Genomic DNA, 17,296 nt, shown 5'->3' with positions numbered 1-17,296 from the left:
GTTCTTCTCCTCAAAGCACTATCGGTAAGATTGTTTTCTCCTATGTATCGATTGAATTCGATTGAAACTGGGTTTGTTTGAATTCGATTAAAACTGGGTTTGTTTGAATTCGATTGAAACTGGGTTTGCTTTACTTAGATTGAAAATGGGTTTGCTTCTCTTTCGATTTTGGGAGAGACCCATTTGAGATTTATGTTTCTTCTCTTTCGATTTGTTGAATTGTAGAATAGCTTCCTTATAGATTATTGTTTGTGCTCTTGACATAGATAACACTTGCTTTTTAAACCTTTTTCATGTTGTTAGTTTGATTCTTTTTCTCTAATTGGTCTTTGGTTTTGGTTATTTCAGATGGGTGATACACTAAACCTTGAAGATGATTATATGAGTGGAGATGATTATATGCTTGAGCATGATATGAATCCGGATGAAGAAGAACGTGTAGGAGAGAAACGTGTAGAAGCAGATTCAGTAGCTAGTACGGCTGATAAGAGGACAAGCAAGTCTACAGGTAAACGTAAAAGGTCAATGTGTTGGAAATCTTTTGAAATTGTTGGAGATAAGTTGGATGATGGTAGGAATAATCTTAGATGCACCCGTTGTNAAAACTGGGTTTGTTTGAATTCGATTGAAACTGGGTTTGCTTTACTTAGATTGAAAATGGGTTTGCTTCTCTTTCGATTTTGGGAGAGACCCATTTGAGATTTATGTTTCTTCTCTTTCGATTTGTTGAATTGTAGAATAGCTTCCTTATAGATTATTGTTTGTGCTCTTGACATAGATAACACTTGCTTTTTAAACCTTTTTCATGTTGTTAGTTTGATTCTTTTTCTCTAATTGGTCTTTGGTTTTGGTTATTTCAGATGGGTGATACACTAAACCTTGAAGATGATTATATGAGTGGAGATGATTATATGCTTGAGCATGATATGAATCCGGATGAAGAAGAACATGTAGGAGAGGAACGTGTAGAAGCAGATTCAGTAGCTAGTACGGCTGATAAGAGGACAGGCAAGTCTACAGGTAAACGTAAAAGGTCAAGGTGTTGGAAAACTTTTGAAATTGTTGGAGATAAGTTGGATGATGGTAGGAATAATCTTAGATGCACCCGTTGTGAGCATACTTATTGCCTTGATCTTCGTAGAAGTGGCACCAATACTCTCTTGCGTCACATGGAATCATGCTCAAAGACTCCAGGAAGCACTCCTTCATGTGGAAACAGAAAGTTAGATATGATGGTGTTTAGGGAGATGATAGGATTGGCAATCATAGAACATGATTTGCCTTACTCTTTCGTTGAGTACAGAAGAATTAGAGAGGCTTTTCAGTATGCAAATTCCAACATCGAGTTTTGGTCAAGAAATATTGCGGCTGCTGATTGCTTAAAGATCTACGAGAAAGAGAAACTGAAGCTTAGAAAGATGTTGGGTGAAGTTCCGGGTAGGTTTTGTTTAACAACAGATTTGTGGAGGGCAATCACAATAGAGGGATACATGTGTTTGACTGCACACTATATCGATAGTGGATGGAATTTGAAGACAAAATTTTTGTCATTTTGTGCATTTCCTCCTCCACATACGGGTGCTGGAATAGCTACAAAGGTGTTGGCATTGCTAAAAGATTGGGGAATGGAAAAGAGAGTGTTCACAATTATGGTTGATAATGCTCCCTCAAATGAAAACATGCAAGGAATTCTCAAGAGGCAGCTTAGGAAAAATTTGGTGTGTGGTGGAGAGTTCTTTCATGTGAGATGTGATGCACACATCTTGAATCTGATTGTGCAAAACGGATTGGATGTGATTGATGGTGCTCTAGAGAAAATCAGAAATAGTGTTAAGTTTGTGAGGGTGAATGAGACTAGAAAACAATCCTTTCAAACATGTGTGGAAACAATGGGAATTGAAGCTAAGGGTGAACTACTTTCAGATGTTTCAACTAGGTGGAACTCAACTCACCTTATGCTCTCAAGAGCAATCATCTATAAGGAAGCCCTTCGGCATCTTGCAGAGATTGATACAAGTTATCAATCTTTCCCTTCTGATATTGAGTGGACAAGAGCAGAGTTGATCTATGAGCTGTTGACCCCATTTGCAGAGATGACGAATTTGATCTCTGGTTCATCTTATCCAACTGCCAATTTGTATTTCAATCAGGTATGATTGACATAATAACGATGTGATTTGACTTTGATTTAGGTATTCGACATATTAACTTTGATTTGTCCTTGGTTTAGGTATGGAAAATTGAAACTTGGCTGAAAGCTCAAGAGTACTCTTATGATGATGTGATTTGTGAGATGGTGAAAGGTATGAAGGAGAAATTTGACAAGTATTGGGAGGATTATAGTGACATACTTGCTCTAGCTGCGGTCTTTGATCCTAGATTGAAGTTTACCTATATAGAGTATTGCTTCAATACCCTTGATGCGTCAACTAGTAAAGCAAGGGTGGATCACTTGCGTAAGAAGCTGAAGAAGCTTTTTGATGTTTACAAGAAGAATCCAACAAAAACAGCAGCAGGAAGTTCAAAGTCAAACAATATGGAGCAAAACATTCTTCCTGGATATGGTGTAAGTGTTTTGTTTAAACTACTTTGTTTTTGTATCGATTTTGTTTCTGCTACTTAAGTGTTTTGTTTCTGCTACTTAAGTGTTTTGAGCTGCTGCATATTTGTGTTTGAACTGTTTCAGGACTTTTATGCTTTCATCTCCCAAACAGTTGGTGCTAATGGCAAGTCAGCATTAGACAAGTACTTAGATGAACCGGTTTTGGGACATAATGGCATTTAAGAGCTTGGATGTTTTGAAATATTGGAAGGATAATGCAAACCGTTTTCAAGAACTGTCTTCTATGGCTTGTGACATCCTTAGCATCCCTATTACGACTGTAGCTTCAGAATCTTCGTTTAGCATTGGAAGTCGGGTGTTAAGCAAGTATCGGAGTTCACTCCTTCCTTCTAATGTCCAAGCTTTAATCTGCGCAAGAAATTGGCTTAAAGGTTTTGAAGAGATTGTTGATCCATTCGAAGAAGGCAAAGAAGGGGAAAGAGAAGGAGAAGGAGTTTGAAATATGTGTGTCATTGTGTTTAAAATATTCTAGATGTTCATGTTTGCTTTATTGCTTTTGGATGTTGATCATTGTGTTTGGATGTTGATCATTGTGTTTGGATCTTTTATGTTTTATGTGATTGGCAGCACAAAAGGATCACTTATGTTTTATGTTCTAAGCTAATTACACCATTTTTTCTCATCTTACAAAATTTGTTATATGTTGTCCAATGGACACCCATGGACAGCCCATAAAAATATGGGAAGTGGGCATGGTCGTTAATGGACCGAACGTTAATGGACACGGACAGCTATTTGTCCAACATCAAATTAGACAATGTTGGACGGGTCAAAATGGACGTGGACAGCCCATTTTGACAGCTCTACACGTAAGTGTCACACGAGCTAGAAGATATATTTGTCAACCTATTTAAGTTTTTTATATGTTATAGTTTTGATATTTGAATGTCTTTGTGTTTAATGGCAAGACACACACCACAAATGATCTCTTGTAAGAAACAGATAGCGGGAGAACCCTAGCGCAATAGTTTTTTTTTTAATAGTACTAGGTTTTGAACCCACGCGTAGCATGGGTATATTTGATATATTTTGATGAAAACTATATATGATTGATGACGGTAGTAAAATATTATCTTATAAAAAATTTAAATTAGTATTAAGGAAAACGTTAAATTTCAGATACACAAGTTTTTGAAATATAAAAATTAGTTGTGTTATAAAATCAAATCTGATAAAAAAAATCATGAACTTAACTCGACATCCAGGCGAGGCGAATTAACCGATGAACTCACATATCCTAAACCATTTCTTTGACCACCAGAAAAACAAAACAATTTTATCATCATGAATTTAACTCGTTTTCATATTTAATTGATCGCTACCACCTATGTTTTCGTGTTTTTTATTAAATGTTTTCTTATTCTTCATATTATTTCTTGTCATTTCTATTGTCAAATTTTGTGGTAATCGTCATCATTACTTTTACCTTCTGGTTCTTCGCTATACTCTTTTTCTTCTTCATCCTCATCAACTTCTTCACAACTTGTTAATCCATCAAACTCCAAGAAAAAAATCATTTCTTTTTTTATAAAAATAAAAAATTAATGAAAGAATATCAACTCATCTATAAAATCATACGCAAAAATATGTTTTACAGCTCATAAGAAATAAAAAGCACAAACGTAGATAAATAAGATAATTTATGTTTTACATAAATACTTATAATATTTTAAACTTTTAAAAGGTTTCGAAATATAAATTTTGAACCTTTTAAAAGTTTCAATATTTATAATATTTAAACTTTTAGAAAGTTTCAATATTTAAAATATTTTAAACTTTTAAAATTTAAAAACTTTTTAAAAGCTAAGAACTTTTAAAAGTTTCAATATTTATAATATTAAAATTTTTAAAATTTTTAAATATTATAATATATTTTTTTGAAACTTTTTAAAGTTTTAATTTGATTAAATAAAAAACTGGATCAAACCGAATATACTTTTAAACTTGGACGCCTGATAAATCAAGTTTTCCTGCTCATTCGTTGTTGGAAGCATATTAATCTTATTTATACTGGTTCTGAATCATTGTCTAAAAAATTTCTAGCCGATGTGGGATATTGTACATAGTTCTTGTATTTCCATAAATTTAAAATTTTCCATTTTCTAAAAAAATCTGGATATTTAAAAAATATTAATGAATGACATGTCAAATCCTGATAGGTTGCTTAAAATAATTCTTAATATAGAAAATTCTGGAAATTTTTAAAAAGTTAATTAGTGAAGTGTCTAATCCTATGGGTGGTTTAAAATCCTAGGTGGACGCATTTAGGAGCTTATAGCTCCTACTTTTTATTAGTATAGATTTATCTAAATATAGCATTGAAGGGTTGAAGTTATTTAATACTAGAATTTGTACCGGCGCAGGCGCGGGATTTTAATTTTAAATTTTTCTTATCAATAAAAATTGTTAAGTTCAAATATAATCATTCTAACTTTTGAGTATAAGTATATAACTTATTTTACTCAGTGATATACAACATATATATTTTTTAAGATATTATTTCTTTGTTATATCTATTTGCGATTTTACGTGGGATTTTAATTAAAATTTTTATCAATAAGAATCATTGAATATGAATATAATTTGAAGATTAAAAGATAAATCTATATAAATGCCGTACTTATTTTACTAATCTATATATAACATAAATTTTCTAGTGTCGCAATAATATTGCCAACAATCTTTTGAAATTTATTTTTAAAAGAGTTCATTCCATATTCATATCCCATTAAAGCAAAATTTTAAAAGTTTTAACGTCAATGTCGATCGTTGACCTAATTATAGTGACCATTTAAACATATTGATATCTTACATTAAATACGAATATACAAAGTTTTATGAACAGTTTTACTGCTACGTCGCTACAATGAGGTTGTCCAAATGCATCATCTGCCATAATAGAATTTCAGACTAAGTCAAGAATGCTTAAATGATGAAACATTTAAATCCACAATAAATATCTATTCACTAATCCAAGCTACATATTTTTCTAAAATCTCATATGTTATTTGCAGAAGTTAATTTTATGATGCAACCCCAGCTTCGTCTTCTAAAAAAAAAACATAGTGTACTTTAAATGTGTTGTTTTTGTCAATGTTTTGGGTTAAAAGCATTTGATAATATATATATATATATATGTTATATTTATTATATATGTTTTATATCATGTTACAAAATTGTAGCTCCAGTTGATAATATACTTTATGAGATATGCTACACAAATCACATGCCATTTTTTGTAACGGCTTGCATATCATTTTTTTTCTATATTTCCTGACCATTGATTTTGTTTTTATAAATAAATTATTTTTTCAAAATTCTTTTTCATAGTTTTCCCCAAAAAAAAGTGTGTCCCTTACGATGTATTTGTTTTAGATCAAAACTTTTAAGTTAAGTAATTAATCTTTTCTTTCTTATAAGTAAAATTTAATAATAAATCTTTATGGTATATGTTTCTTAGAAACTAATGTTTCACATCAATTTTATTTTCATGTTTAGATTTTTATAAATACACTTACATAACTTGTTTTTTTACTCCACCATGCATTAAAATCTAAATATTGGAATATAATCATTTTTTGGTTATAATTTTAATAATAACATTATTACTAAAACAAATTTATAGTATTAGTTTTACTATTTTAAAATTTTCATTTAATTTACTTAATTTATTATTAGATAGTTATTATTTTTATTATTTACTAAAAATTATATTATTGTTTATACTATTTTAAAATTTAATTAATTTTAATTTATTTATTTTTTATTTATTTTTACTATTATTAATTATAATTAATAAATATGCATTGAATGAATATTAAAAAATAGTATTTTTTATGCAAAAAAAATTGATTAGGTGGATGCTGATGTGGAGGAAGGAGAAGTGAGCAAAGTTAACTTTATAAATATAGACTACCAAGAAAATGAAAGAACTAAATTAACTTTTACTTCAATTTGTATTACCATGCATCAACCTTTTATATGTAGAGGGGGTTGGTAAATATTTAAAAAACTAGATATGTAGGTATACTTGAGATATATTAAACCTCTTCTTTCGATACATTACGTACGTACAGATAACTATATCGAAATCTTGGCATTATGCACGCTTGTGATTAGACACACTAGCTCTTGGTATTTTCGTTATTATATATACCCTCTTCACGTTGTCACTTCTCAACACTCATTTTTCTATCTAACATAAAAGATAAAAAGCATTCAATTCTCAAGCAGAAGTGTAGAGACAATGGCTATCATCAATTTCGAGGACCAAACTACATTGTTCAATTTCGTGGTCAAACAAGGCAACGGCGTGAAAGGAATGATAGACTCGGGCCTCTCCAGTGTTCCACAACCCTTCGTCCAGCCTCAAGCTGAACGAATCCCGACCCAAAACGCACTTACGTGTGAGGCTTCCCAGCCAATCGACCTTTCCCACCTAGATGGCCCACACCACAAAGAGGTGGCCAAACAGATCGTCGAAGCTGCTGAGACACTTGGCTTCTTCCAGGTAAATACAAACATATCATTTCGGGTGGTGTAGAAAGAAGCTATAAATGCCTGTAAACATGTCGATTCGACCTAGATATTACATTAATACTTATAAACTCACTTTAATATATAAGGTTGAGTATATTTATATATACATCTCTTACCGATGCATGTTTAATATATATGATAAATGTATAATGTGAGGATGAAATGCAAATGGCAGGTTGTGAACCATGGTGTTTCTGTGGAGCTGCTCGAATTGCTAAAAACGTCGGCTCATGAGTTTTTCGCACAAGCTCCTGAGGAAAAAGCGATATACCTAAAAGAAGTGAGTCCAAGCAAGCTGGTTAAGTACGGAACGAGCTTCGTGCCAGATAAGGAGAAGGCGATTGAGTGGAAGGATTATGTGAGCATGATGTACACCAATGACCTTGAGGCTCTTCAACAATGGCCTCAACCATGCAGGTATATATATGAACTAAAAATATATTTTATATTTACACACAAACTTTTGTTATATATATAAATATATAGAGTATATCTAAATGTTAGGAAACCCATGATAAAAATAAGGTGAAACGTAAAATAATAGATAGAAAGACATTAATCAAGTCATTGGAATTTGATTGAATCATATATAATTTAAACTTACAAAATTTATATATATATATATATATATATATATATGTGACAGAGAGGTGCCACTTAAGTTCCTGCAGTCATCAATGGAAATGGTGAAAAATATAGTGAACATTGTGATGGAGAATTTAGGAGTAAGACTAGAAGAAAGAGGATGAACGGTTTGATGGGAACCAAGATGGTCAACATGAACTACTACCCCACCTGTCCGAGCCCCGAGCTTATAATTGGCGTAGGCCGTCACTCCGACATGGGAATGTTGACAGTTTTATTACAAGACGGCATTGGTGGTCTCTATGTTCAACAGATATTGAGCAATGGTAAGTACAAAAGTGCAGAGCATAGGGTTAGAACCACAAACATGGGATCAAGAGTTTCTGTGCCCATATTCACGGCACCTAATCCCTCAGAGAAGATCGGACCGTTGCCGGAAGTTGTGAAACGCGACGGAGTGGCTCGATACAAGGAGTTGTTGTTCAAAGACTACATGAGTAACTTCTTCGGCCAACCACACGATGGCAAAAAATCTCTCGACTTCGCACGTGCCAAGTGACCACAAATCAACCGCAACTTGGCGACCCCTCCGTTTTATCTTTATCTGTTGTTCTTTTTCTATGCTCTCAGTCCCATGTTTGTTGTTTCCCCTCTTTTGTTTTCGATGTATAACTTTTTTATCCTTGCTCGATCCCCATGTTTTTTGGGTACAATATATGAATGATTAAAAACTGCCTTTGCTCGTGTGCATTCTTAAACCTGGTGGATCTTTATCAAAATTATTAACGGAATCAGCTCCGTCATCTACGCACCAAGTTATTGCTCCTGCGATCACGTAACAAGATGTGATTTGGTCAAAGATAGTTTATATCTTTGTGATTGTAATTAGATTCTCTAAGATGTCTTCTGTAGTCTATAAAAGACTTGTAAGTCATTCTAAACAATACACATAAATATTTTCTTATGGTCTTTGATTCGTCATGCTATCAGAGCCGATCGATTATGATGACCATCAAAGATGACGACGGTGATGAAGACAATGGCACCGGCGTATTGCCAAGACCGAGAAATCATGAGCCACTATCACTCAAGTTCAATTCAATGGTGCCCCAGATCTGATGATGAAAAAACGACAGTGGAATCCAAGAAGATATAAATTAAGAAGGTATCGACGAAACCGACAAAAAAGAACACGACTTGAAGGAATCCAACATGACTTGAAGGAATACAACTCTTGTGTCGTGACTTGTGACATCGACGAACCATATTACGACAAGAAAAGCCGAGATGACTCAACGGTGGAGTATAACACCGTGACGAATACCGAAACCGAGATTTGAAGATGGAGACATGATCAAGTTCAGAACATGGATTTGGTTGTCTTGCGAAAATTCCGACAAGCATCAGACGTGAAAAGCATGACGACCACGAAAACAATGGTGTTGAGCAGATAGCTTAGCAAGGAAGAAACGAGGTTGTGTGGAAGACAATGAGTATAGAAGCACCTCTTATTGAAATTGGGCAATGGCAAACAATCAGTCCGCTGGTCATTTGCAAGATTTTTGTTTTGCAGTTTATATGCAAAACTGTTCAGGTCTTGGAAGAGCAACCAAGACTTGTGATCGTAGTGGTCAAGTTGAAGCTATTATGGTCAATTCGGGCATTTGCAAGCGGCATGCTCCAACTTGAGGGGGGGTATTAACGGAATCAACTCCGTCATCTACGAACCAAGTTATTGCTCCTGCAATCACGTAACAAGATGTGATTTGGTCAAAGATAGTTCATATCTTTGTGACTGCAATTAGATTCTCTAAGATATCTTATGTGGTCTATAAAAGACTTGGAAGTCATTCTAAGCAATATACATAAATATTTCTTTATGGTCTTTGATTCTTCAAAAATTTCATGTAGGTTCTTTTACCTATAATCTCAAAGTCCCATATCTTTTGGGACAAAAGTCAGGACCAACATTAGCTTGAACTGCATTTTTTCCTAGAGTGAGTATTGACAATGAGCAGTGTATTAGTGGGAAACTCTCAAGTGAGGAGGTGGGAAATTATGGTAATACGATTTCTAATTATGCACACTGATATCTCAACAAGGTATTCTTATTATTCAAATTATCATTTGTTTCACAGATTTTTAATTGCATTACAACATAAATTTAATTGCAACCATTATTTGCAATCATATAATCACCTTAATCCACATATTTGAAATTTCATGTAGAAAATAGAATCTAATATAAGATGTTTTGGTCTTTAGACCATTTTAAATTATTATAACTTTTAACTCTTTCTAACACAAAGCAATTTATAAAAGAGATTCATCGCCTAATAAATGAATAAAAAGGTAAAAAGCTGAAAAGCGAATTCAATATTTAGGAAGATTACATTCCTTGGGGCGCTGGTTATTAAACCTTCCATAATCTTGGCAATAGTCATAAATCAGGTGATACTTTCTCACCCATTTAAACCATCTCTTTTGCACTCTTGTCAAAGAACTGAAATCATTCTTGTTCCACCAGTTTTCATTGCTCTCTCCATTACACAATCTTGGGTTGCCTTTCCAAACACAAGCATATATCTTGTAATCCCCAAAGGATGCCACGAATGGGCCCTTTGACCAATCAATCTTGTCATGCCCACCGCGTGTAGCCCAGCTCTCACCGTTCCATAGACTCGCCTGTACATTCATAGGTTGCAACCTTGGGTAGGCTACACCTTTATCCGCGTGGTTTCTGTACAATCTTATGGGAACCTGATCCACCATAAATCTAAAAACCAACAAAACAACATTCTTATGCATCTTGGAGGAGTACATAGGGCAGGAGAGACTTTTGTTGAAGAATCTTACACAATTTGGTGAATGTTCCATAAGATAGAGTAAGTGTGAAAGTCCTTGGTTGGGTCGAACCAGAGATGGATCCTTTCTTCACGGTTATCAATTCCCTCGGCATAGACATTTGTCTGAAGAATGTAAGGCTGACCATTAACGTTTCCCAGGAATTCAAAGTCAATCTCATCCCGTTTTAGCTGATCCGAGGTCATCTGTTGAATCATTAAAATAATTATTAGTTCATTCATGTTAGGATGTTAGAGAAGTGGAGAAGGTTTCTTACATAATAAGCAACCACGGTTCCTTGAGAACTTCCTGGGATAAGTTTGATCTTCATATCTATCTGCCCGAACAAGAACGTCTGGGTGGAAGCAAAGGAAGCTCCTAATAACAAAACATAAAGTTCTTGCTACCGGAAAAAAATAAAAGAGAAGGATCGAGACAGTGAATGAGAATGTTAAATACCAGATTCTTGATCGAGCTTAAGGGTTCTTGATCGACCATCATTAGAGGTGTTAACGTGGGAAGGAGACCATGTTACGAAGAAGTCTTTGTTAAAATCTCCCGAAGAAACAAAGGAAGCTTGTGAGACACATAATAGCAAACTTGAGATGAAGAATCCTATGAGAAGTATAAATGCTTTTGAGCGATTTATTAGAGTCATTTATTAAGACGTTTGAGGTTGAGTACGTTGGACAAATATGACAATCATTGATCAATATATATATAAATATTGTATTGCATGAGAAAAGTGTTTGAAGTAAATTGTGTTCCTATGCAAAGAATATCTTTGAAGAGAAGCAACGAGAATAATAATACGTAGGAATATTTTTTTTTTTGTTTTCTTTTTCAAAACGTAAGAATGTTGCTGGTTATCTTCCTTACAGTTTATACTTGCTAACTAATTATCTTTTCTTTTAGAAATAATATTACATATAATTAATTTTATCAGGAAAATAGTACTCATTTACACAAAAAAAAATATATCCAAATTAATAATTCTTCATTTAACATTATATCAAGTTAAGTGTTAAATGATTGTTCTAGGGTAACCATCTAGTTAATTTTTATATTTTTGGTATAACATGTTAATTATTTTATTTAAAAATACTTTCATATTGTGATAGTATATCATATTGAATATGACAGCATATATATTTTTACCTGTTTTTTACTTAAAATTAGTGTTATTGCTTAGAAATCCCTAGGAATGGGTGGTACAGAATTAGTTATACGACTGGAGATAAAATAAGGTTAGAATCACATTCATATCTCGATTGAAAATTTTGAACCATTGCATATTGTGATATTTTGGTAAGGAGTGCATGCACCCATCAACTACTAAACCAATTAGTCATCGTCAATGGGTGATCAAGTGTTTGGCCAAAAACAAAAGGTGTATATAATGGCCCATTTTCAATGGGTGCTCAAGTGTATACAGTATACGATGTTATATCCAAATCCCAAAACTATATTATTTCTGATTTTTGGCTATGTCGTCACTGTTTTAGTTACGTCATAGATGTGGCGGCATATATTCTTCACGACTTTTCAGCTATAGGCAAGTGGGATAGAAATATTTCACATGCATGAAACACTAGAAGACAATTCTTTATGACTTTTCATTTATTTATTTTGATAATTGACTCTAAATATAATCTTAATTGCGTAAACCTTTGCATAAGGTTCTATATGATTTTTGTATATTATTTTCATTAGGATTCCAATATTTCTGATAAACTATAACATATTGATCACTTCCAAATATAAGACTTTAGAATTTTTTTTTGTGCAAAGACTTAAGAATAACAAAAGAACAACTGAATGACATGAAACATATATAAATGAATTTTCCTTAATAAACTTCATTCAAGTTTTTTTTTTCTCTTTCTTTTCTTTTTGTTAAGAAACTTCATTTGTGTTACGCAATACAACAACAAAAGATACGAAAATATATGAAAAATGACAAAGTTATTAATAAGAAACGATTACAAGGGATATTACCAAAAATATTCATACTGTTGAAAATTGACAAAGAATAGTTCAGTTTTTATTCATACGGACAATTGCTAGGAAAATGTTCATATGGACCATCTGTGTTTTAAACGTCGTTTATTTTTGTGTCCGCAAAATGCGTTATAGTTTCCAAATCTCTATATAAACCATGCTTGCGAACCCCAAGATCATAACACAACAAAGCTTGGAAATAGCCATCCTCAACTAAGAAAAATGAATTTCAGTAGCTATTCTCGATTCCTAATAGTATTTGTAGCCCTTGTAGGTGCTCTTGTTCTTCCTACCAAGGCTCAAGACAGCCCACAAGACTATCTAAGGGTTCACAACCAGGCACGAGCAGCGGTAGGCGTAGGCCCCATGCAGTGGGACGAGACGGTTGCAGCTTACGCTCGGAGCTACGCAGAGCAACTAAGAGGCAACTGCAGACTCGTACACTCGCGTGGGCCTTACGGAGAGAACTTGTCCTGGGGTAGCAGCGACTTGTCTGGCGTCTCGGCCGTGAACATGTGGGTTAACGAGAAGGCTAACTACAACTACGCTTCCAACACGTGCAACGGAGTTTGCGGTCATTACACTCAGGTTGTTTGGAGGAATTCAGTGAAACTCGGATGTGCTAAAGTGAGGTGTAATAATGGTGGAACCATCATCAGTTGCAACTATAGTCCTCGTGGGAACTATGCGAACCAGAAGCCTTACTAATGCGTGATCATGCATATACATAACACACGGACATAAAAGACGTGTCTATATATATTTCAATAAGAAGCATCATATGTAGGATGTTATCAATATTTATTAAATAATACAAATAATTAAGAGCAGAACTATCCAAAGTTTTCATAATAATAAGTTATGCTCTTAACTATTATGATGAACTATAATAAGTTTCTTTTTTGAAATTTTTTTGTTGAATATCGTTCTTGTAATAGTGTTGTAGACTATCTCGCTAAAGATTGTTTATATGATGGTGATTTCTGTTCTGACACTGTAAATCCAGCAAAAGGTATTTGAGAATCCTTTCCAGCTTTTACGTTTACTTAGACCGTGCTTCTGAAAAAAAAAAAAACCTGGACCAACTTCTCATTTCTAGTTTTTCAAATATACCACTTTAACCAAAGAAAACTCTCTTTTCCATTTTCATAAAAGCACATGATTTAGTTAGTACTAAAAAAAATATTTCAAATTTTGTAAAGACTGAGAAATGAGAGGATACCAAAGCTAGTACCAGAACATTATAAACATAACTAGTCATTTTTCTCTTCCGCCCGCATAGAGGAAAAGAGTTAATGAACTGTTTTCTTGCTGACAATATTTATTCTCAAACTATGCAATCCTTGGTCCAAAAAAAGAAAAATAAAACTATGCCATCTCTTTTTTTTTTTTTTTTNAATACCACTTACACATAGTCTACACAACTTTTTATAATAGATATATGAGTCCAGTCAGTACATAATTTTTTTTAGGCTATATAATAGATATATGAGTCATTAATTGGTTATAAAATTAAAACATCAATCATTTTAGTTGTATTTAAGTGTATCATTTGTATAATTTACCTTTGCGGGTTTGCTTGATAATCGAGATTCGAGATCGAAATTTATAGGGTTCGCTTGATAATCGAGATTTATAGGGTTCGCTTGGTAATCAAGATTTTTTTTTTTCAACCATTGGGCCACAACTGGCCGGCCCATTAGCCAAATTCCTACATTCGTAGGAGCCGGGACTCGATCCCGGGTGTGATAGTGCCTTCTACAAATGGACTTACCTCCTGCCACTGCACTAAGGTCACTTCACTATGCCATCTCTTTTTTTTTTAGCTAAGTTTGTTAAATCAAGAAAATTAATAATTTAATTTATAATCAGGATATTCAAATTATTGCAGTAAAAACTAACTCTGATTAACGTTTTTTTCCTTGAAAATAAAGGTTATGATGAAAAATGTTAAAAGAAAATTATGGTTATTTAAAAATAAGTAATATTATTCGATACCCAAAATTCATGATCAATAATCTAAAAAAAAAATTATTATTAAAAAAATAGTAACAGAAAAAACTTGTTAGCACATTTTGTTATATTTAATTGCGTCTTTTATTTTTGAAACGAATAAACCACATCAAAATGCAATTAGTTAATATGAAAGACAAGTCAATAAACCGAATAACATTTTGATGTGGAAAATGGATATTTTACGTGGGTTTTAATTTTGGAAGCAACATGTAAGTTGGCCACAATTCATTTTATTTGTTTTTATTCTCTTTCCTTCCATAAATTGTGTATTATATAGATAAGATTTGACCCCTCAAAGAAAACGAAATGGTATGGTTTAAAAAAATGGCATAGAGCAGCCATATATATTTACCAAGAAGCAGGCTTGGGAGCTTGCGGAACTGTTCCAGTTTGACGAGATCATAGTCGCTGCAAGAAACTAGTTATGAACATAAAAATACCAATTACGTCATTTTGATGTATATATATTTGTTGTGAACTAACCAACGAACCAATTACCTTGAAATGAAAAAAAATGAGTTCGAAAAAGCAAACTAATATTTGGATGTCGGACTCAGTTTTTAACCTATTCTTCTCGAAACATTCTTTTTCCCCGGAAAGGTTAGAACTAGGAGCATAATAGAATTATAGAACTAATTCCAAATGCTAACTATTAGAATTATAGAATTACTAGTTACCATTTAATCTTATGTTTTACGAATTGTCATATTTGTCTAACTAAGATCCTTATTCCAAAAATAAACTTTGATTATTCTATGCCGCTGTGCTCTCTCAAAGTCTTTGTTTTTAGTTAACAAGTCAAGATACTGGTTTTGTTTTTTTTTGGAAGAAATTCTTAAAAGATGATGTAATTTCAAATCTAAATGATGTAATTTCAAATCTAAATAATTTCAAATCTTAAAAGAATGATGTAATTAAAAGAATGATGTAATTTCAAATCTAAATGATCTTAAAAATATGATTTGGTTCGTGTTACTATCTTGTGGGTTCACAGTAAGCGGTGTTGTTATAATTCACATTATCACATATAGAATGATTGACGTAAAATATATGTATTTTTATAATTTCACTTAAATTAATAATAGTAACTTGGAGAATAAAAGAACATTTTCTATTATAATAAATAATAATAAGTAATTTTTTATTGAATTGTCAAAAATATTTTTTTTTTCTCCTATCTTTTCGATAGACAAGCAATTTACCAAAAAAGAAAAAAAAAACATTGTGTGGACATAATCTATATAATCATCCATAACTACATCCACTAATATGAATATATGATATTCAAATTGAAACTGTAGTATCTTTTTATTATTTTCTTACTAAAATTCATTGATTGTTTTGTTGAATTTTCTTGTATCTACTACATATGTTATAGGTAGTGTTCCTCTCTACCAAAAAAAAGAAGACTTTCTTACAAATTAGGGTGATTTAGCTTAATAACAAAAAAATGTATATAGCACCACAAAGTGTGGGAAATAAAGAAACCAACCTGTAATATAGTTTTTTTTTTTTTTTTTTTTTTTNTTTTTTGTCATACAGCTCAATTCCCCTTTAAATTAATACCTAAGATTCTACTAGTGACCACTTAAATACAATAAAAATTATATATATATATATATATATATATATATATATTTGTTTCCTCTTTGTTATATATAAAATATTTTCTGAGGAATGAAGAAGAAAAATACAAAGAAACTGAAACAAAATATTTTTTTGTCAACAATGAAATAATCTGTAATAGCGAATGGGTAATCAACCATACATTCTTTTTTCTCAACAAGACTTCTTACCTTATTATGACCACAGAGAATATCTTCATAAGGCAAAACTTGTAGCCTTCATCAGTATAACTAACCCTCAATGCCATAACTTAGTCATATCCTCTGTACAAATATTTGTATATGTATCTGATGTACTATAACTATGAAAGTTTACAGAATACCTATATGACACCTTCATATTCAACTGATCTAAGTGATCTTTGTGCATACCTTGCTGCATTTGCAGTCAAGATAGACAATGTTTAAGAATCAACTTGTTTCTTAGAGATTTTGTCGGGTACAAACTCTGCAACTTCACCTAGAGACTAGTAGAAGTATTTTTCACCTAAAACTTCAACTATGATATCATATTATCACATACGAAACAAGACATGAACGTTAAGTGTGCCTCATCTTCCAAACATGCCATTTAAACAACATCGTATGTACTTCTTGTCCTCTACGTAATTGGGCTTTCCACAAGCTTTGTTGCTTCCAAAAAGCTTGCATCTTTATCTGCCAAAAGCTGAAAATAATTTTCTGAATAAACTTTATTAAACTCCGATACATTGGAGAAACCAAATCTGAGAAGTAAAGAGAAGAATATCAAATCGTAAATCTAAGACCATCTCCGATGGTTTTTCCTATTTTTTTCCTCTATAATAGAGATCATTATAATAGAGGTGAGTTTTACTCCAATCCACCTCTATTCTCACCTCTAAAATAGAGTTCCACTATTTATAGAGGAACCCTTTGTAGAAAAAAATAGAGTTCCTTTATAAATAGAGGGAAAAATAACAATCTCTATTTTAAAGGTGAAAATAGAGGTGAATTGGAGCAAAATTCACTTCTATTATAGAGGATCTTTATTATAGAGGAAAAAATAGAGGACCATTGGAGATTCTGACAAAAGAGAAAACTT

The 17,296-nt window shown here is 32.6% G+C and overlaps 2 protein-coding genes and 1 pseudogene across 2 annotated transcripts; 2 read left to right on the top strand and 1 right to left on the bottom strand.

Moving 5' to 3' along the window:
- LOC104767974 lies at positions 6,870-8,306 on the top strand (annotated as a pseudogene).
- LOC104766675 (probable xyloglucan endotransglucosylase/hydrolase protein 10) lies at positions 9,988-11,285 on the bottom strand. The gene is made up of 4 exons (XM_010490598.1): positions 11,051-11,285; positions 10,869-10,969; positions 10,604-10,797; positions 9,988-10,523 (listed from the first exon to the last, which is right to left on the bottom strand). The coding sequence occupies exons 1-4, from the start codon at positions 11,247-11,249 to the stop codon at positions 10,121-10,123; spliced, it is 897 nt and encodes a 298-aa protein (XP_010488900.1). The 5' UTR covers positions 11,250-11,285; the 3' UTR covers positions 9,988-10,120.
- On the top strand, positions 12,736-13,586 carry LOC104766674 (pathogenesis-related protein 1). The gene has a single exon (XM_010490597.2). The coding sequence runs from the start codon at positions 12,815-12,817 to the stop codon at positions 13,298-13,300; it is 486 nt and encodes a 161-aa protein (XP_010488899.1). The 5' UTR covers positions 12,736-12,814; the 3' UTR covers positions 13,301-13,586.

Source organism: Camelina sativa, chromosome 19 (assembly GCF_000633955.1).
Source record: "Camelina sativa cultivar DH55 chromosome 19, Cs, whole genome shotgun sequence".
In the NCBI taxonomy this organism is placed as follows: Eukaryota; Viridiplantae; Streptophyta; class Magnoliopsida; order Brassicales; family Brassicaceae; genus Camelina; species Camelina sativa.
Note: the sequence above shows the minus strand (reverse complement) of the source record. Positions and strands in the feature narration are given on the sequence as shown.

What these genes read in the sequence shown, in the direction of transcription:
- LOC104766675 (XM_010490598.1), bottom strand. Translation starts at nt 11,249, where the DNA reads ATGACTCTAATAAATCGCTCAAAAGCATTTATACTTCTCATAGGATTC. An exon ending in GAACCGTGGTTGCTTATTAT is followed by an intron (nt 10,798 to 10,868) that starts GTAAGAAACCTT and finishes ATGATTCAACAG; the next exon opens with ATGACCTCGGATCAGCTAAA. An exon ending in TGGAACATTCACCAAATTGT is followed by an intron (nt 10,524 to 10,603) that starts GTAAGATTCTTC and finishes GTTGGTTTTTAG; the next exon opens with ATTTATGGTGGATCAGGTTC.
- LOC104766674 (XM_010490597.2), top strand. Translation starts at nt 12,815, where the DNA reads ATGAATTTCAGTAGCTATTCTCGATTCCTAATAGTATTTGTAGCCCTT.